Source organism: Nesoenas mayeri (genome assembly GCF_963082525.1).
Source record: "Nesoenas mayeri genome assembly, chromosome: 1".
NCBI classification, from domain to species: domain Eukaryota; kingdom Metazoa; phylum Chordata; class Aves; order Columbiformes; family Columbidae; genus Nesoenas; species Nesoenas mayeri.
In genome coordinates, this window is record NC_137541.1 from 32166909 (window position 1) to 32189014 (window position 22106).

Here is a 22106-nt window from a genome sequence, read left to right on the forward strand (position 1 = left end):
TAGCTGTTCATCCTTTGAACACTTCAGCGTGATCTTTCTTGGAGTGCAAAAACACAAGTCTGTTTCAAATTAGTTCCAGTTGTGGGTACAGTTCTGGTGAAAAATGTATGCTACCCAGCAATTCAAGTTTTTGCACCACGATAGATAGAGTAGATTCACAATCATAACAAAAGACTTTGCACTTCACCAATACAAGTCATAAAAGTACACTAGTTCTACTCATAATCAGAAGTGCAAACATAATATATAAACCCATTATAACAGTAGATTTGAGGAAAGGAGAGAGAGATGGGAGCAATGAGGCGGGTAGAGAGGGGTGAAGAGGATAAAGCAATCTGAATTATTTTGTTTCAATCTCTATCAACAAAAATATGTAAGACCACAATAATTCCTCTTTTTACCTTAATTCACACTCCGTATTACACTCCTCAAAGACATCTGGTACAGTGGGTATAAGTTCACATCTTTGATCAGACACTACCACATGATCACTTTTACGTATGCATGTCATTCTTCTTCTTCGAATACCTTGCAAAGGAAACAAAAAAAGTGAGTAGAAGGCTGAAAACAGGGGTGCCTTTTTACACCAATGGATTCCATTAATCTTTTAGGAATTTAACTGTGATACCCCATTAACACTAATCATTGTATAGAGCAGGCTCTGCACGAACATTCTGCTTTGTGCAGCTGACTACATGCCAGGTGGAGAACAACCTTGTTGCAGGCATCCCTGCCACCTCCCAGCGATAGTACAGGGGTCTCATGAGGATATCAGCTTCCAGAAAACAGCGAAACTGCAACAGTCCATTCACCCATAAGGCTAGGTATTCCAAATGCATCACGTCTGTCCTTCGCTAAATTGCTAAATTTTCAACCCATCATGGTAACTTAGAGTTTGTGATCTTCCTCTTTAAGGAAGCAGAAAATTTGATCACAGAATACCTCAAGATCTGGAGTGTCAGAAAAACTACCACAGCTGACAGACACTCTGCTTCTCTCACACGAGTGTATACAGCCTGATTCAAAACCAGAAGAAACTCACCATCACATAACTACAGGCATTTCTAGCACCTGTTAATAGGAGTATCTATCAAAAAACTCTGTAGGTACACTTTATGTATACCCTTCATACATATTGCAGTTTTATTTTTACACTGGAATGGCCTATAAAGTAACAGTTAAAAATTGTAAAATATAGCTTTACTCCACCTAGCAGATAACCAAAAAAGACAAATAAATATGACAAATCAGTGACCATCTGGAAAAAGGATAAGAGAGGCCTGGTACACATTAGTACATAGACAATACCACTTTCTAAGGATACATTAGATTTGATTTGATGATTTTTTTTTTTTTAATAAACCGCCCCTATGGTTACAAAATAAAAGAACACAAATGTAGTTGTGAATATAGCATTGCATTCCATAAGTACTGAAAACAGCAAAACAAAATCCGAAGCCATTCTGCCCTTAAAGGCTCTGTGCACCTAAAGTTTACTGAGAGTGCTGAGTCTCTTCCTTAGGACCAGGGGCAAAAAATTTGAGTATTTAAGACCAGTCCCTTCCTAAATGCCATCAGGTCTTTGGTTCTGGTGACAAAAGGACTCACAGTACCTTGGCACATCCTGCTGCAGTCTTGCCAGGGTCCATAAGGATCCCATGCAAACGCATCACTTCTGTCTTCTATTGGGATATTGAATGAGTAGCGCACATCAGGGTTGTATAAATTCCCTACACACAAAACCTTAATTGAGATAAAATGATATCTGGTTTTCAGTGAATTTGAAAATAAAATTATGAAAATAATGATTATGTAGCAAATTTTCAAGCTTAAGAAAAAAGAAAACATGCACCTGTAAGGTTAGCTCTTCTTCGACTCTATCAGTGCTGTTAATTCGTTCTATCGTATTGTTTGAACCACTGTACTCAAAAATGGCTCCTTGTATATTGATTTCTCTTTTTGACATGCTTACAACAAAATTTCCATTCAAGATAAAATTTCCATGAATATCAGATAAAGCTAAAAATAAAATAAAATATTGGAAATAAAGCATCTATTTAATTAAAAGGTTGTATCAATAACAACTCCTAATATTATATCTTCCCACCAACACAGCTTTATTTTAGTCCATCTGTAATACTTTAAAGTTGTATCAAACAGTTTCTCAAGCATGAATTCAGTCCTAACCATCAGCAACTCTCACCAAGCAGTTGTCATGGATTTTCTCTGTGTTAGTAAGACAACACTAAAAATATTTGTTCAGCTGAAGGGTTCACTGCAGTCATCACTTTTAAATTCAGTTAGGTTCTGCTACTATAGAAAGAAACAATTATCTGTATTTCTGGCTTATTCTACAGCCCACATTCTCGTATTTGCTAGCGTGCTTTTAAAAGTAAATTTCAAAGTAAAAATAAATTATTAAGCACTTACAAAAATAATTAAATATCACAACCAATTTATAATAATAAAGATTAAAACCAAGTTAAAAATTAAATTTTAAAAGAAAGTAAAATTTTTAGTAGAGGTGTGCTATTCAGGCATTACTACATTTGAAATGGTAGCTAGTGTCAAGAGGGTGAAGGTTGTTTCTGTGTCCTCTGAGATGTAACAACAGGGCAACAGGTGACAAGGAAAACATTTTGAAGATTCTGAAGTTTGTTGAGTAAGATGGTAACGGAAGAAGGGACAGAAGGAAATTTTGCAGCAATATTCTCTCAGGCACTTCAGATATAACTATAAGTACTGTGAAATAGAACAACCAAGATTTTTGCTAAAACATGCTTATGAATTCTTTGTTCCTCTCACACACTTTTACAAATGATCAACACATGATCTTTAGATAGATATGATAGAAAAAGAGAAGTGTGAGACAACTGGCGTTTGCTGAAGGTCAGAATGCTTCATTCATAAACAAAGTGTATGTTTCCAACATTTAAAACCACACGTACCTGCATTATTCCTGAGTTTACTTGTGGAGTTTTAATTAACATTGCCACAAAAAAGTAAAAAAATTGACTAATTGATGCAATGTGCTATAATCCCTGTTCTCTGACAAATGAACACATGCGTTTAAGAAGTAGAAACCTAACAATATCTCACTCATTTTTCTGAAAACTAAGATCTACTGAGAGACTCAGGCAAATGATGATACAATGTAATTAGATATTTGGTCTAAAGACTTTTTCAGACTCCTGATAATGTGCATCTAGAGCAGACCTCTGGTAAGAGCACAAAAACTAGCTTTTACCAAGGTAGTTGTCATCTTCTGGCTTCCCTGAGTAGCTGTACTGCCGAATATCAATGTTTGTTGCTCCTTTGGGAATATTTACCACAATATTGTAACCTGCAATGTAATTATTCACAAATTAATTGTATATTAAAGCAGTCAAATGCTAGTAAATATGTATATACATTTAACTAGTTTTATTCACAAAACCCTACAGTGTACCGGAGACAACCACTGCTGATTCTGTGATTCTGTGAATGCCTTCATGTTTTAGGAAGGAAATGTGAATATCTTCATAGATATTAAATTTCTTGGTTGGTGGTTGGGTTTTTTGTTGTTATTATTTGATAGGTTGGGGGTTTTTTGGTAAGTTGAATTGAACGTTTATCTTCATAACTCATTAAAATTCATTCCGGTATTCAGAAAAGTGAATTCAATTCTTTACCAGCAACATGAGTTCAACCTGCTCTAAAACATCTCTAGGGAGCAGCACTACTCTAGAAAGCAGTCAAGTATATCAAGTGGGACTCAGAAAACACTGTGGCTCCTCACAATTTAACCAAAAAACTTTTACACAAGTCTGGATAAGTTACTTAACACGAAGTAACTCCACTCCCTGTTTATACAATTGGGTTGGCTTCTGTCTCATCAGAGCTGTGCATGACAGCACTGAAGAATGAGTCCTAAGTAGCCAAATATTGCACTATTTCAGGCTATGCACTTAGGTAGATATATCAGATAAACTAGCCATGCTTGCTCCACATTCTGCTACTTAAAATGTTATCATAGTGTGCTCCCTTCATATACAAATGCTTCACAAATGAGTTCTCATTTCCTGTAATACCTACAAATACTATTACAGTGGCCTTGTCATAAGGTAGCAAGATAAGGTGCAGCAAGACCCACTTGAACTGTCACTCTGCACATTAAGCATAACTTATATAGATAAAAAAAAAGCAGCTGTTTCTCATAGAGGTTAATCACAAATTCAAAAGGATTACTATGTCTAAGAAAAACCGAGTATGGCAAACATTGGAAACAAATAATAAACACAAACATTCAGTCTGAAACATTGATATTATCGTTGCTAAATTTTGCACTTATTTTGCTATATTTAAGTCTTGCCATAATTTAACTTTACTTAGTTGACTCACCTCTGCGGGTAAAAATTTAGATGGCAATATCATTTTCAATTTAACAGTTCATTAACTCCCCAGTGCTTTTAATCAATTAAAACTCTGCCATGCATTTAAATAAACATTTAATTTAATAACAAGTCCATCACATTTACCAGCTGGGGGCAGCACTGCAATTGCAAAGTGAGAGACTGTGTGCTGTGGATAAACACACACCCTTTGGTCACCCTGCCAACATTCAGGAAAGAAAACCACACACACTGAAAAAAGTCCCTCATCTCACATGCTGAAGACCTTGTGGTAATAGAACAACAAAAGACAAAATATGGGAGGAAACTACACACAAAATTGCATAGCATATTGTCAAGAATACACAGGAAAATAGATCACATACTAAGGTACCGAGAATAACAACTTTCCAGGAAATCTGCAGATATTATAATGTGATACTATAATAATAGCCAACATAAAAATTATGTGTACATAATTAGATTACAATTTCCTAAACTGGGAACTAACTACATTAGCATTTCACTGTAATTAATTTCTGATTATTGTTTCACTACTGTTTAAACACTTAATGACACCATTGTAACTGCATGAACACAAGCATGTACCACAGGCTGCTATTGTCTAATTCCAAATTCCAGCTCAGTAAAAATGACTCACATCAGTATGGAAGGGGACCAGGTGAAGTTAAAAGAAGAAGTTCAAGTGCACAGACTTTATCATTCTTATCTTGTGATCCTAACTCGGAATGTTTTGGAAAAGAATGTTTCCTCAGACTACCTTTTCAGTCACTATCCTGAGGATGTCACAGGCCTCCCATGGACACTGAAGTGTTAGTGATCTGCTAAGCTCTTGTTTGCGCTGTGGCACTACTACTTGTGATAATCCCCAATGTTTAGCATACTGCCCAGTAGTATGACTCAGCATCATCTTCTATATGCTCTAAGAACTCAAACATAATTGAAAACATTCAATTAAAATAATAAACCAAGATTTTCCTCATCCCAATTTTTTTTTTCTTCTTCCAACTTTAGTTAGAAGCAAATAAATCTGTGACAATATAAAGCTGATAAACAGCAGAGCATGACAGTCTCAACCATAGTTGTATAAATAGCAGTTTCAGTGTAATGGTCGCTAGTATCAAACATATTTGTGATAGAATTCACGTTCTATCTATAAGCAAAATGATCATTTGTAGTGGTGGAAAACACAAACCACTATCAGACCTTCACTCACAATTACCAAACTAATATGTTTTTTACTTCAGCATTTTGACCACATGTTCAGAAACTCAGTCTAATAGGTGGCTGTGCCTTCTTCCAACTTCTCAGGACAGTCACAAGAAAACACATACAGCTGCCCTTCCCATACAAATACACATATCCACCTTTATGTTTTTTGGTACTTTTTGCTTGGCGCAAGCCCTCTGTAGAACGAAAAAAAAAAAAAAGATACTGGGCATATTTTCCTCTTCAACCAGCAATTCCTCTGTCCTATGAAGATTCTATTTGGTAGCTCTTCAGACATCATTTTCACTTCGCCTGTGGTCTCTTTCAACCAGGGAAGTGGTATGAAACAGCCTTTGGGAATTTGATATTAACCTGGAGACTTCTGTCCTTACAGTCCATGCTCTAACTACTTAATTGTAGTGCTACACACACGCAAATCTCTCCAGGCTTCCCAGAAAGGACTACACATAGAAGAACTATCAGTAGCTCTATTAGAGAAACTAAATCAAAGAAACAGGAATTACCAGGGTTATTCAAAAGAGTTTCTCATTCACTACATGCCAATGAAGAGGGAAGAACATAAATGTTGCTGCTCCTGTTCTCTGAAAAGAAAAGGCTCACATTTCACTGGCTTTTTCCCTACAGGACAAAAGGAACCTCATCAGCTGCTCACACCACAGACTTCTCGCTATCTCTACACAACCATAAGGAGACATTGGAATAAGTCCTTCAGCTGTATAGCTTCAGATGAGAGAATGCAAAGTGCAAAGTAGGATGCATTCTTCCTTTTAAAGTACTTTTACCCTCATCCATCTCTATTTGTGTCTTTTGGTTTGACCTTACAGGTGATTTTTTTTTTTTTCACACCTTGAATATGTAAGTGTGTCACAGCATTTGCTTCTGCATCCTAGAGAGGGAATGTGACTGAAAATTAGGGGGTTGTTTTTGTTGGCAGAGGTCCTAAAGGTCATACACTGAAATCGCAATTTCTCAAATGTAAAACAATTTCTAAGCCATACTAAAATGTGGATTAAGTTTTTAAAAAAATAAACAACATACCATAATGAGCACTGTTGAAAGTACCTGCAAGAGTCTTACATGAAGAATTATCACCACCACAGATTCCACATTTGTCTCTCCTTGCCTTGGAATTCAAAATGTGATCACAGCCTGCTTGCTACAAAAAAAAAAGTGCAATAACCCTGTGTCACCGAGCCCAACGGACAACAATGAAAACAAACAATGTCAGCTTCCCACTCCCCAAAAATATTCTTATTCACTATATATATATATATATATGTATATAGTCTTCCTTGGAAATTCATGAAAAGCCTTTTATGTTTTTAAGGGCTGTGATGCAAGGGCAAAACACAATAGTGCTGTTGTACTAACAATGTACAATCCAAATAATAGGCCAAAAACTGTATAAGAATACATAAGAGTATGTAAAGTTTTTTTAATTAAAAAGGCCAACATAGTGTATAAATTTTAACTTATATTTACATTAACAAGTCTTGGAATCCTAAAAGCAGTTTGTATGTGTCATGAATTCTTTTAAAGTCTGTCTTTACTGCAAAATAAGCAAAGGAATACATGCAGACTATGCTGGTTGAACTAGCATAAGCACAATTTTTGTTTATGTATCTTTACCTAAGCTTCCTTTTTTTAAAAAATATGATAAACAAGACAATTCTCTGGCATTTCCACCTTCCTCTTGATTCAACACTACATTTTCTCCTCAACCTGAATATACTCAGTTTCACTACAATCAGCAAAAAACGTCCAGGCTTGACAAAACGTCTTGAGATATTATAACATATCAGCTTGCTTCTCCCAACAAAATCTTGTGGCACTTCCATAACTGCTATTAAGCAAAGAATGCTGAAATGATCCCTTTCCTGATTTTGCAATGAAATAATAAATACATAATCTATCTACCCTTGGATTTTATACTTTTTTTTATTCCTCTATGATGACAAGAAACACACAGCATGCTTCTTTCATCTCTTTATGCCAATTTTGGATCAGCTTCACTCTGCTCACTTGGACAATATTAACTCTCTCACATATGAGGCTTAATGAGGAAAGATTGTGGGTCTTCAGATTCAACTCTCTGTTCTTCACTTAATTGCCTCCATTTCCAGATCTTTAATTTGGTAGGGATTAAAATTAACTGAAGTAAATTCGAAACATCTTGCTTTACATATTTTCAAAAATGGTTATTTGGATGAATATTTAATATCCATTTTACCATCTAATAAAATTCATTTTAATAATTAATAAGTTTAAATACCCTGCATAAGCCTTGAACACAAAGGTCATTGGTTTCTGCTCCACAGGGAGTACCATCAGCAACTCTGTCCTTCAGCTGATAGTAGGAAGTTGTTCCAGAAACTCGGCAAAAAAGTTTACAGCGATCTTTCATAGAAACTGGAAAGAAAATCCAACAGGTTTCTTGTCTGTTTTAAAACTTTAATTAAAGTAACATTTTTATTTCATTAATTGAAAAAAATAATTACTTACTACCACTGTATTTTGGAAGCCAGCGAACAGCAGATGTAAGACCGTTGATATTAAAGTGTTTGCCATCAAATTCAGAGCACTGTTGCTCCCGGAAATCTTTTTTGCCTTTTGGACAATTATCAGTATTACATGATCGAAATTTCATCCTACGGCCAACACAGTACTTTCCTCCGTTTCTTGGTCTAACAAAAATAGGTAAATGTAAAATACGGTCAGTTTCTAAAATTGCTGTTTTCCACGAAATGTGGCTTGAGCCATGGATCTAAAGGGGAAAGTCTCACACAGCATTCTGCCATGTTTTATTGGCTTTCCTCCACACACTCATCTTCTATTGCACTGTGTATACGTTTATAAGGATGTGAAGAAAAGTTCATGTAAAATACTACTGCTGAGGAAGGTGGTAATCAATTTACTGATGTTTATTAATGTATATTACATTTTTATTTCTCTTAAAATTATAATTATTTTCCCTGGGAAAAACATTATTTACCTTAATGCTTTCATCAGCTTAGCTGGGTTACAACCCTATTTTTACAGAAGCAACATTTCCCTCCACAATTGGAAATTATTATTGTACAGAGTGACAAAGACAGAAGACAGGAGCTAACACACTTTTCTGTAGCCCTAATATAGGTTTCATTTTGGAGATAAAAGGAACTAAGAAGGGAAAACTGCGGAAAACACTTCATTTACTGTAAAGTCTAAAATACATTTCCTAACTGTTATAAACCCTGCTACACAATAATTCAGTATTTGTAGGCTCTTGGGGAGAAAAAAATAATACATCTTTATCAATAGCAATCATATCAATACTATCAGTTACTACAGACTGACAGAGGCATATCTAATGGGAATCTAGTTTACTGCCTCTTACTCAGAGAAAATAAAGTAGCCTGGAGTTATTTGACTGAGGTTCATTTATCCCACTGATAATATCAAAACATGTAATTTCCTAAACAAACCCTGGAACTACCCAGGCTGCAGATATGGTTCTGCTTCTGAAGAAGTTAAGGCTAAAGTTCTCATTGAATTTTATTATAGAGGATGAAACCCACACTTAATTATGCAGTCAAAACAAGTTTCTTATCATAAAGGTAAACTGTAAATGACTCTGCTGTAACCAGTGCTTCTGGTGGGTGTTACTGGTGATGATGCTGTGAAAAAGCCTTAAATCAAAGCAAATTAAGTGTTTCACTAAAAAGATTACCAGGGAATGCATCCACTTCTTTTTGCAGCTTTTACTCCAAATGTTTTAAGAAATCCTCAGCATTTAGAGTATAATAATAATAATAATAAAAAAAGACCCTGCCATACTTGAAATTTCTGTAAATATGAATGATATTGAGACAGGAGTAATGTAACAGTTCTCTGCATATTACAGTTTGTAGACCTTTCTCTCTTTTGAAATACAGCTGAAACAAGTTTTTGGTTTGGTTTTGTTTTTTTTTTTTCTTTTTTGGCACATCAAACTGATTTGCAGAACCCACAATACCTTCTTTTTGTTTTGAATCAATCCATTATGTCATATCTTCATTATGCACTAATGTAAAACACAAAAAACATACTCTGGTCTATTACACAGCCTGGTGGTGCTCTTGATTCCACCTCCACAAGTTCTTGAACATGAGCTATAAGGTCCCCATGGTCCCCATTCTCCATCTACAGGATGCGTCTCCATTTCTCTGCTCACACAAACTCCATGGCGGCAGTGCTGCACAGTTGACAAACAAGATAAAATTTCTAAGTCAAGCAAAAGGTTACTGTATATTTTAGGTACAGAAATAACAAAATTTAAGATTTCTCTGCTCTTAATCTGGGTCTGGACATTTTCTAAATTGTTCAAAGTCCTATATGATATCTTATCCATGAGTCATATTTTCAAAAATGCTGTCTAGAGTTCTTTGCTCTCTATGAAATCTACTGGATGCTGAATGTATCTTTAGCTCTTGTGACTTTATTTAAATGCCTATACAAGAATCTCAAAATCCTAATCCTGAATTCTTGGCAAGCTTTCCTGCACAAACTTCAAAAATAGATTTACAGACGTCTTGTATCTATGAGATTCTCCCAGTTTAATTTGGAAATTCTTGCTAATGCAAAAACAGTGAAAAGGTGTGATAACAAATCACCAAGAAATTCAGGGTGTTTTTAGCATTCCAAAAACTAAAACATCTAGTGGGATATTTTTGGAAAAGCACACAAATTTTCAAGCATTTATGACCTTGTTTATGCTAAAGCAAGATGACATAAGAGATTTATGCTTAAACTCAAGACTTTCTCACCTATAACAACAGGTGTAAAATATGTTCTATTTTTACTCATTTATATTTTACAGTATGCTTATATTTAATAATAATTTAATAAATATTGCCATTAAAATGAATATTTAAAGAAGTAATAATTATTCGAGTAAGATACTACAGTGTAATGTCTATTGTGTTACTACAAATTTTATTTCTGCTGAAGAACTACCTATTTTCAACTGAAAACTTACATAAAGGTGCAATTTCCCTTTAATTTGATGGGGTTTACATTATTCAGATGACAAAGTTTGTTGTGGTCATGTCAGTTATGAGACTTCACCACCCTATATTTGTAAACTGTTATTATTTATAGAAAGTTGTAATTACTAGCTATTTTTTTCTGGAAGAATCAAGTGATCAGTCTCTTGCTTTTAAGTTTTTACTTTCTAAGGCCCTGACTCTGAAAATATTTATCCACTTCAGTGGTTACTCAAAAAGTACACGACTAAAAAGTCTAAATAAAAATATTATGATTGGTGCGTGTAGTGACTTTTTCCAAAGAACCTGCAGGAATTACCAGTACTAATCTTATTGATGACTTATGGCAGTTGGAATTCTAATTTATTTCTATGGTTTAGAAAATCCCAAGTGGTATATTTGGTCATAACATAGCAGAACAGTTTACACACTAAAATGGAACATTTACAAGGCACAATAATATCAGCACTGTGTCCCCCACTGACTTCTATGTGGATAACATTTCCTCAGCTTTGCCCTTGACTCCAAACACCCTCTGAAGCATCAAAGGCTCCCCACAACTGGACACAAGACACTGGGCAAGATGGACTACATGGGATCAGTGCTCATACACAACAGAGATAATTCTTTATTTTAGATGACTGTTTGCAGACTCAGGATTATACTGACCATTAGGTTTGTTATCAGGAGGGATTCTCCTAGCCATACTGACTGGCAGTGGCTTACTCCATCTTTCCCTGCAGTACAGACATGGATCGGTCACTAGAATCATCAGAACAAGATTACATCGACTCAACTACTTGTTATTTCTGAAGCTTGGGCTTTGTGTCTCCACTGCCTGTGACACAGAACAGCTTCAAATTATCTTAGAGTCTAGAAGGGTTTTGGTAACTAAAGCCTCTGCCACACAAAACAATTTAAGAACCTCTAATACAGAGCAGATAAAATAATTCCATAATTCCATCCCCTTTTAAAACTAATTTAAATGTTGCATAGAATTTCTCAAGAGTTATTATGATGTTACAAATTTGTTATAGGAACTATCAATTAACATAAATTTTGCTGACCACATAGCAATGATGTGTACCTGAATGACACAAAACTCAAATGTTGTTCAGTGGCTTTATCACATCATAAAATAATTCCTAAAAGCAATTTTTTCCTAATTAGTATATGCATTTCTTATATTGGTACTTATGCTCATAGGTTAACAATAATTTTGCTTTCAAAACAGGAATTTGTCACAGAATCAGATTCTCCTTTTTGAGTTCTGCCTGAGCTCTTAATCCAACTTGGCAATAAAATTGTCTGCCTGTATAATTCGTCATGCCGACTCTTGCATTTGGGACATATCTTTGAAGCTCTGAATGCCTTCCTCTAAGAATATGGCCATTCAAGTTGATTTTCAAACCCAGAGCAAACACAGAACTCAAGCGACATCTATCTTGTCATAAAATCACTTAAATGATGCAGCAAACTGGCCAGATCATCACTCGATTGATGCTAACACTAATGCTTTCAGACCAAGAAAACACCACTATTTCACTGCATATCTGCATATGATTTTCTCTACTGCAGTGCTTACTGTTCGATTTTATTACATTTTCCAAAATGCCCTTACGGTACCTTTGTACCCAAACCTAGAAATAAGAGATATGGCTGTACAATATAAAAGTCTAAGGTAAATATGAGGAAACATTAAGACCCTGCCTTTCCAAAAATTACAATTAGCGTTTTAAGAAATAGTATTTACTACTATAGGCTGAAGATACTAAATCCCACTTCACAAAATGAATACTGCATCTAAATACAAGACAGCGACCTAGAGGTTGGGTTCTTCCTCCATCCACAAAAACATTTACAATTACTTGAATGGAGATTTCTGGAAAAGACAAAGTTGAAAAAAAGACATTTTATACCCACAACAGCATTATTTTGATCCATAAAAATGCGAAGCACTTGTTCACATCTGGGATTTTAATAGCTTTTTCAACAAACGTGTCTCAGCCATTATTCTACTGCATTCCTACAGAAGCAGTATGATGAAGTCACAGTAGAAAACGCCAGCACTAGACACATTCCAGATGTTTCTCTGTGCTTGCTTGAATCATTCCTTCAGTGAGAATACTATGATACATAGAACTTTCATAAACTTGAATATAATTGCTACATTTGTTATGGCAACTATAATGGATGCATCATGTAAAGTGGGTATCACTTGTAATTCCAAACATACTGATTACAGCAAGTAGCAACTGTGTCACTTGGTCAACAGTTGGTTTTCTGTCAAAAAGGCAGAAATTCTGACTCAAATTCACATACACTTATTATATCCAAAGAGATAAGAGAGAGGATTAATGGTCCAAATTTGGGATCAATGAACCTACAGGTACCCAGATTTGTATTTATTAATCAATTATTTATAATAAGCAGTTTGAATCTTGCCTATGGATTAAATTATTATTTGATAAATTGGTTTCAGGTGTTTCCCACTTTTCATAGTTTATTGAACTTGCTAAATTGCCAGGAAAGTGATTTTGAAAGAAATTATTAAAGTATTAATTGTCAGGCTATGCTTGATTTCAGCTGAATCAAAGAGAGTGATAGATGCATACAGAACAGGACTAGAGCTCTTCTGAAATCAAGTACTTCATACACAGCCTAGTATGACTCACAGCAGCCCAAGGACTCCAAGCTCACTCTTATAGCCTATATTTTCCAGACTAGTCCTAGAGATACACATAGGTTTTGAAGATCTGGGGGCAAAGACTGAAGCAATGATGCTCAGTGTCTGGGGACATAATTTCACATGTTAGAGCCCTATGAAGCCTTGGGGAAAATGAGGCTCAGGAAAAGCTATTAACTGAGTTCCAGACACCAGCATGTTTCCACAGATGTTGCTGGTAGCTGCTGGTCCTTCTAAAAGGAAAGAAGATTATTGAACACTGAAGACAGTATGAGGAGAAAATTAAAAGAGCAAAGAATTGCAGAAGTGGACATGATGGTCTGTATCTTGCCTTCCAAATATCCAGTTTTATCGTTCTGATTTCTTTTGCCTTATAAACATGATTTCTTCACTCCTGATATCCAGACATGGCCCTGAAAATGACTGTGAGCCAGTGAATAGCACAGGAAGAGAAAGTTGTAATGGACTAAATGCAGGAAAGAAAAATAGGCATAGCCGGTACCACAAAACAGATAAACTCTAAAACCAGTGCTGTAGCACAGGACCAGTTTACTACAAAGTATCTGGCCTGTAGCTGAGATCCGAGCATAAACTGTCTCAAAGTAGATTCCAATCACCCGGAGCTGGAAAAGCAGCATGAATCTTAGAAGTTACTTACATTCAGCACACAACTCCATGAGTGGGGAAGGAAGATAAGAACACACACGCAGATGAATGCTAAAGTCCACAAACCTCAGAACTTTTGTTTCTGGCTGTATTTATCTCTATGGGATTTTCCCATTCATTCCCTTGAATGAATGTGCTGCTAAAGACCTCTCTGCCTTGTCTGCTGCAACGGGATGAAAGGAAACATTTTGCTGCACATTAGACCTATGTCTGTTCTCCAGCTTCTTCCTATAATATACATACTTTAAGAAAGCCCATTGCTCAAAGAAACAAAACCAATATGAAAAGTGGGGCCTAGAGCATATAAAAACAGTGAAAATAGAGCAGTTAGTAAACATTAGAGCTTGCAAAAGTTTCTAACTGAAGTTGTAATTATGGCATCTCAGGCCCCTCTGTAGCTTGGATTCTCAGATGAGCCTACATTTATTACTCAGATGACATCAATTACCAACAAAATCCACAATATTTTAATAATTTTTTCAACCTTTTCATTTTTTTCTTGCAAAAATCTACACAGTTAATTATGCCCTTGATATATTACCAGAGAAAACTGATTTTTTCTGAAATCACATCTCATCAGAAAAGTATTTTACAAAAATCCCAGTTTATAACAAAAGCTCTTGGTTTGAGCCCTTAAATACACTTTAGTCTGTACTTACAGTTCAAAAGATCTGCTGCTGCTTCCCAGATGGTTAACATATTCCCCTACACCCAACTTTGTTAAAATCCATCCAATCTTTTTATACTTACTTGACATATACATAAAAACACATAATGAATGATTTTTTCAGATTAACTACCTTCATATATTACATTCATGAGGTATTCAAGCAATGCAATGATTTTAAAATAAATCAATACATGGGTAGTAACCTACACCTGAAGAACAACAGCAAACATACCTCAGAATCAGACTGCTACTTCTTTTAGTGATCAAGGCAATCCTTTCTTGGTCTGCATCCACATTCTCAATTGTCTCTGCATCCTCGTCCTTATGTGGCTATAAAGGGACTAGGATGAAATCTTAATTCACTTGATAGCTATTCTAGCTATTTTTAGAGACACTAGCTCAATCTATAAAATATGCCTACAGTGAATAGAAGCAATGAACATTTCTCTCATACATACACAAGGCACATGCTTTCCAATCAAACTGATTTTTGTATCATGTGCTGTTAAACAGCTTTTTCCAGACTTCTCTGACACTTGTTTTTTTCAGTGTTTATGTAGCAAACCACCATTATGGGGAAAAAAAAAAAAAAAAGTTTGGGTCAGAATCACATTGCTACCCCTTCCAAAGTACAAGGAATCAATAGAATATGGGCATATTTGTATACAGCTCCAGAATCCATTAAAGATCAGATTGCAACCCTTTCAGGTGTCTCAAAAAATAATTATAAAAAGAGAAACTTTATTGGGTATCTTTGCTGTTATTTTCACAGCAAAGACGACTTGTTCTGAGAATGCCGCTCCTAGAAGATAGATGGTTTCACCAAGTATTCTTCTTCGGAGGTGGGTTTTTTGGCTCAGATGTGTATCACAAACTCCATCAGATGAGTTACAATTATTGGAGTATCATGTAAACTACACTGCTAAAAACTGCATCACTTTGTTATACAGAAACCATGATTCTGAGTCAGGAGTAAGTTGGAGATAGGTATGTGTAAAGAGTTTCTATATCAGTTGGCTTGTAAGCAGTTTGGTTACACATACTAGTGTAGATATTTCTTTTCCATGATACTACTAGCTTACTACTCCTTTTAATCACACTCCTCCATAAAATCACATTAAATATTTTCTGTGAATGACATTTACTGAACTCTGAAAACTGGTGCCCTGTAGATTTAGAATTATGAACAAATCCAGTGAATCTAGGGATTCTACCTGTTAGCACTATGTTGTGTCTTGTTTTGGTGGGTTTTTTTTTGTTTCACAGAATCACAGAATGTCAGGGATTGGAAAGGACCTCGAAAAATCATCTAGTCCAATCCCCCTGCTGGAGCAGGAACACCTAGATGAGGTTACACAGGAATGTGTCCAGGCGGGTTAATATAGTCTTTATGGTGTGTAGAAATTCACCACTGTAGAACTAGCAAATATTTACATATGGCATGTCTAGATATGTTCACTATCATTTTGTCTCTGAAGAACCACTTAGGCCAAAGAATTTAAAGGCTGCATTCTCTGCTTCAGTGAAGGTCTGTGTAATGTTATTAACAGAAGAGCTGATAGAAACTTAGACTTCCTATGGATCTTTTTGAAGCCAAACAAGCAAACAAAAAAGCACCTGAAGTGGTGAGATACAATGTGAATATCAATGGAGTGAGGAACTGTTCTCATACATGGCGGAATTGCTACCTATGGGCTACTGTCAGACCTAAACACTCAGAACGTATAAAAAGAGGATGCGGAGAGAAATTTTCATATACTTCAGCAGAAGTCCAACAAGCAAATATAATTCATTTTTGCAGGTAACTCTAGGATGAACAAAGTACAGTTTGTGATCAGACCAAATAAATTTGACTAGAGAGTAAAGTGCCGTAAAAGTGAAAGTTTTCCATTTTAGTAATATTAATTCTAGATAGTAATATTAACTGTACAGAATTAATATACAGGGAATGGTCAAAGTCCCAAAAAATATTTTCTTTATTCTCTAAGACATAGAAATGCTAGGCTATTATATATTCCCTTTAATGTTATAGGAAAATGCCACTCACACTTAGCAGTAATATTACACATATTAAAAAGTCACTGAACTCTCCAGGTGTGTGCACTATTAAACATACAAAATACAATTATCTTTCAAAATGCATGCATGCTGATGGATTGCATGTGGCAAGATACTCCATTAGGAAGCACAGGCACTCAGAAAAAAAGCTATTTGTTCATTCGCTTGCGAGTCTACAATATTATTAGATTTTTATCTTCTCATATTTTGAGGAAGAACAGATACAAGGACTGCTAGAGCAACCCATAGAGCAAGATCCACTAATTGGACACACAGCCTGAAATAAAACTAAAGATTACCATGAAAATAAACTTGTGTCAAATCTAAGCTTAAAATGTTGATACTAAAATTGCAAGTGTATTCATCACAGCAAAAATGCTTAAAATTCCAAATATAAATGTATTTAGCATGCTGGTAAATATTAATTACAATAACTAGTCACCATGTCTTAATTCCATTAACATCATCACAAACTCTCTCACTGAGCTTGAAAGGAGCTGTCCTTTAGACAGAAACAGCTGACAATTTGTCTGCTTAATTGCTGTTCTTTCTTACATCTTTCAAAGGTAATGACTGTAATTAGCTTTTCACTTCTTAGAGAAAACTGGTATCACTGCAGTAATTGCATAAAATAAGTTCTTATATTCTTTTATATAAGAAATGCTCTGATGTTGGCAAATAAGAGTCAAGTCAATTGACTTAAAGTTTAGACATAAACTTTATATAAAAGATGAATTTCCTTTCTGATCAGTGACTGACTGAAAAAACAGGTTAAACCTTATAACTCCAGCTGCATGCATAGCATTTAATCAAGCAAAGCTTCCACTGCAACCTTTGAATAACTTTTCCTAATCTTGCAAGACAGAAAGAAAACAATTTAGTTTACCCACTAAACTGGTGTTGATTAAGAGAGTATTTTCAAATTCCTCACTACTACTGTCTTACCAAATACAGAAAATGAAAAAAGCCTTATATAAAGATTAAAAGCTACCAGAGGAAATCTAGCAGCCTGTTAAACATAGAAACTAGAGCTGATATTTTTTAATCATCTTTGAACCTTTAAAACTATCAAAAGATAAAAAATTAATATTGCTCCTGAAGCTCTCAAAGTACACTACTATTAAAGTGGCTCAACAAAATAAACCTGCCATACTTGAGACAATAATTGTCATATCAGAGCATGGCAAAAAAATCTCTGAAATATTTATTCTCACAATGCCCTAACAGAGAAAAAAAAATACTTACATCTGCTGATGGTGAACTGAGATGTAAGAAGCCAAAGATGAGATGAGCAAAGAACTCAAGCACCTAATTTCTGTTCATTTCCCAAACTGCATACAAATCCAAAACTAAACCCCTCAAATCCTCACTAATAATTCTGGATTCAACTAGCCTCTACCACTTCTGTTTCTATCAAGGTTCTGTAAGTGCCTTGACTATACCTACTAATTAGATACTAATGACTTTTATGAACAGCCAAAGACTGGTTGTATCCAGATCAAGATCTGCATTCAAAAACAACCTGCCAGATGAGGAAGAAGTCAGCTCATCCCCCACACACTCTTTACCAAACAAATCCATGAGCAGGGTGTAGGAAGTTCAGCTTCCATTTCTTCTTTTTTTATGTGTCAAAGCATTCAATCTATACTTCAAACACCCAAGTAGAATCCTACACATTAGGGTATAAGTGAGAAAAGAGCTCCTGGCTTTCAGCACTGAACAGATCCAAGTATCCAATTATGTTAAAATAGGCAAGACAGAACATCAGTGCTAGTTATGTGTGGTTAAGACACTTACTGGAGTAGATTAAGAGATCCCAATAGATGCTTTCATACTTCATCTAAAACAGATACAATGCACAAATATCTACTGGAACCAGGTTTCTAATCCAGAGTCCCTCTTTCCAAAGAAGTATATTCCTGTATCCAAATCCAGTCATCCTTAAAATACATACAATTCATTTTGGTTCAGTGAAAGAGTCTCAGTAGGACAAACTGGGAGAAACACACTTTTAGGATGTCTTGTTTCCAGGAAATTAATCTTTGGAACACTACTAATGAGGCAAAAAAGAACTTGTTATGAATGATCTGAAGTTTTCAAACAAAAGGGAAGATGGAAACTTTCCCTTGAGACCTTCCACCTATTTTTAACCAGCTTGTCATCTGTAAACTTCCATCAGTACTCTGAACAGACAACCTATGTTATTTACGTCACAACATTACAAGACTAAGAGAAACTGACGGCAAAGTCAGTAGATACTGTTCACACAGCAAGCACTGATCTTTCTTATCTACATCAATGATTTTGCTGTGTGCAAGTACTGAGAAACACATGAAGGCTTACCATTCCCACACCACAAACTGTTCCATCCGCCAAAGGCATGTGCTGAGTACGGCAACCCTTGTGAACACCTTCTGTGCTTGTGCACCATAAGCGTTTGCACTGTTTCTAGAAAGAAAATAAGATTACCTTTGTTGTACCTGTAACACCATTTTTTACATTAGTTGGTAGATTTGTATTGTTTTCTCATACTATGCACTATGCAAGTGCAATGTTTGCTATTAGTAGTACAATTTTTCACAGATAAAACCCAACAAAAAAAAAATTTGCATGAGGCCAGGCAGGAATATGGAATATTTGCAGCTGATCTCATTAGAAGCAACAGGTAACTTCACTTTCTAATTCAGTAGACAGTCTAATAAAAAAGCACGGAAGAGATTATGGCTGATACTATGTAGCACAGTTTGAGTACAAACCCCAGATAAAGACACTAACTGGAATTATTTAAAAAAAAAAATACAGTGACTAGAAAATTAAGAAGAAAGCCTCTTTTTCAAATTGTTACAAGACTCTTAATGGACAAATAACCTTTGTGGATTACAAAATTTATGAAACAGTCTTCAGTAACACCATCTTCAGGTCTTTGCATCCCTCTTTACTTTTCTATAATATTCCCATAAATTCTGACTCTTCCTAAACTACACTTTACCTCACCAACAGCTCCACCTAATTCAGTCTCAATATGATCTTAAATCCTCTCCTTTAAACAGCTCCAACAAGCAGTGCAATGCTAGCAGAGGTATTTGAGAAGCTGGTCCAAAATTTAACTGTGTGACATCCCAACAGTAATGAATGAAGGCATAATGTCATATTTCTATTTATTTTACATTGCACTGTCCACATTAAGCTTTCAACATATAAGTTTATTAATCTACTCAAGTTGTCTTTCCAGATCTTAATTTTGCTTTAAAGAAGTTTGGGGGTTAGTATACAAAATGTACTCTCTAACAGGTATGAAAATATTTTCTGACTCTGACAAAGTAAAGAGAATCTACACTTTGGACTTCATTATATTAGAGTTATAGATTTTTAAAAAGTACTACAACAAGCAGGTAAGAAAGACCTGTTAATGTCAGATAGGGGCTATAATGTTAAAACATTTGCAAAAAGTGCTGAAATAATTCCTTTCCAGTAGTTGTAGAAAGCCTTAATTTATGCAGCTTTAGATCTTTTAAAGAAATTATAATGACATTTAGAGATGTGCAAATCAAAACAAATTAATCTTACTTTCTAGTTCTATTTTTCTAGCATATGGAGCTGCAATGCGCTCCACTGAACTCTTTCCCCTTCAACAAAACAAAACCTGAATTTTGACATGTTTCAGGATAAAATTCTTCAGAAACCAGAAGTCTTGAGATTTCATTTCTAACCTATGTTATAGTAAGTTTTTAGTACAGATTGAGCATGACTCCATGTGATGTTCACTCACCAGGTACGGGCACACTTGTGACCCAAGACCAAACATAAGTTCACACTGCTTGTTCACATCATACATCGACCCAGGCAGCTGAGAGGAGAGATCATATATTCTTCCACTAGGTTTGTCTAGGAGACATTCACCATAACCAGTACTGTTGTAAGAACAGGAACAAAATGTGAATAAATTGCTCCTAATTAATTCATTGGGAGCCTACTCACACAACACTTCCACATGTATATCTCAGCAGAGTTCAAGGTTTGCATGCCTACCTGCCTATATAATGACTTTAACTGAAAATAAAATAAACCAGGTCACTTGATTTTTCTTTATTGGATTTTGCATTTTATATAACAAAGAAAGCTTAAGGGGTTCTTTTGCTTTCACATTCTTACAGGAAAAAAAATATGGTATTTTCTAAAATATACCTACCACTTATGTTTTATATAAAAACTTCCTAAAATAAAGTGTGCCTATTCTGACCTACTAAAATCATACTAAAGAGTTTTTCAATAAACTCCACCACTATATTAAAAAAAAAATAAAATAAAAAAATCTTAGCTTTATATATTGAGTGCAACTTTAACAAAGCCATGAATCATCCTAAGAATTAAATATGTGTGTTTTCCTGGAGGACTGAGGCCCTACAAGTCAGTGGTTAAACCTAACAACAACACAAAACTGGTATTTAAGCAATACTTCTTCTCAGAAAGACATGAAATAGAAAAAAAATACATAGCATTTTATTGATACTTACTCAAGAAATTCAGTGATATATTTTTGGCTGCATTTTGACCAGGTCCATGGACTTGTGTGATAATTTAAAGTTGGAGCCATCACATGATACTGATGTTTAATTCCAGCTTCTTTACATTTAAAACTGTCATCATGAGGCACATTAAATCTAAAAGGCAAAACAGACAAACTCCAAAACAAATTCAGCAATAATTCATTGACACTTTCTTTTTTGTAGCAGCAAATGCTTGAGTTTGGAGTTTTAAAATGTCTTTAAATTTAATAGGACTCACGTAATATGACTACGTGACATTATGGCAATGGATATCTCAAAAAATGCCTTATCTCTGCTTATCCAAAATGCACCTAATTATATAATGTTGGGCACAGTAAGAATTTTACAGTTATGTAGTTCTTTAGCTTACCAGAAAAATTCCAGTTTGGGGGACTATGACGCTTTAAATGAACAACCCCTCTCCTCAACTGAATATACTGGCTACCCCGAGACTGTCCATAACACATCACCCCAATATTCACATCACAACTCTTTCTATTCAGTAACAAAAAAAAACTACAGAGCACACCAACATCATATTCACGCAACTAGCATATTGTCTTATTTTATATCCAGGTATAAGTACCATGAAAAATGGTATATATCTAAATGAACTTCCAGCCACATCAAAATCAACAAGCTAACTACTGAGCTCTGTAACGTCATCGTTACCTACGCTGTGACATGCCTCATGGAGCTAGAGTATAGCACCTTTCTGCCATCACTGATGAGGTATGCTTCATAAAATAAAATGCTGTCATCTCCTCTTATTTTTCTGTGTAAAGTATTGCTCTTTGTGTTACTCTATTGTGTTCTGAAATGATCAAACAAAAGGAAGAATATTTCTGCGTTATA

The 22106-nt window shown here is 35.2% G+C and overlaps 1 protein-coding gene across 1 annotated transcript in view; it reads right to left on the reverse strand.

Moving 5' to 3' along the window:
• ADAMTS20 (ADAM metallopeptidase with thrombospondin type 1 motif 20) overlaps positions 1–22106 on the reverse strand; it is a gene marked incomplete at both ends in the record, with an annotated part of 96933 nt that overhangs the window by 43797 nt on the left and 31030 nt on the right. Inside the window, 11 exons of the mRNA XM_080349818.1 lie at positions 402–528; positions 1614–1743; positions 1853–2019; positions 3248–3343; positions 6660–6777; positions 7894–8030; positions 8124–8305; positions 9689–9834; positions 19048–19152; positions 20474–20615; positions 21219–21365. Coding sequence (XP_080205944.1) covers positions 402–528; positions 1614–1743; positions 1853–2019; positions 3248–3343; positions 6660–6777; positions 7894–8030; positions 8124–8305; positions 9689–9834; positions 19048–19152; positions 20474–20615; positions 21219–21365 — 1497 coding nt within the window. The remainder of the gene's footprint in view (positions 1–401; positions 529–1613; positions 1744–1852; positions 2020–3247; positions 3344–6659; positions 6778–7893; positions 8031–8123; positions 8306–9688; positions 9835–19047; positions 19153–20473; positions 20616–21218; positions 21366–22106) is intronic.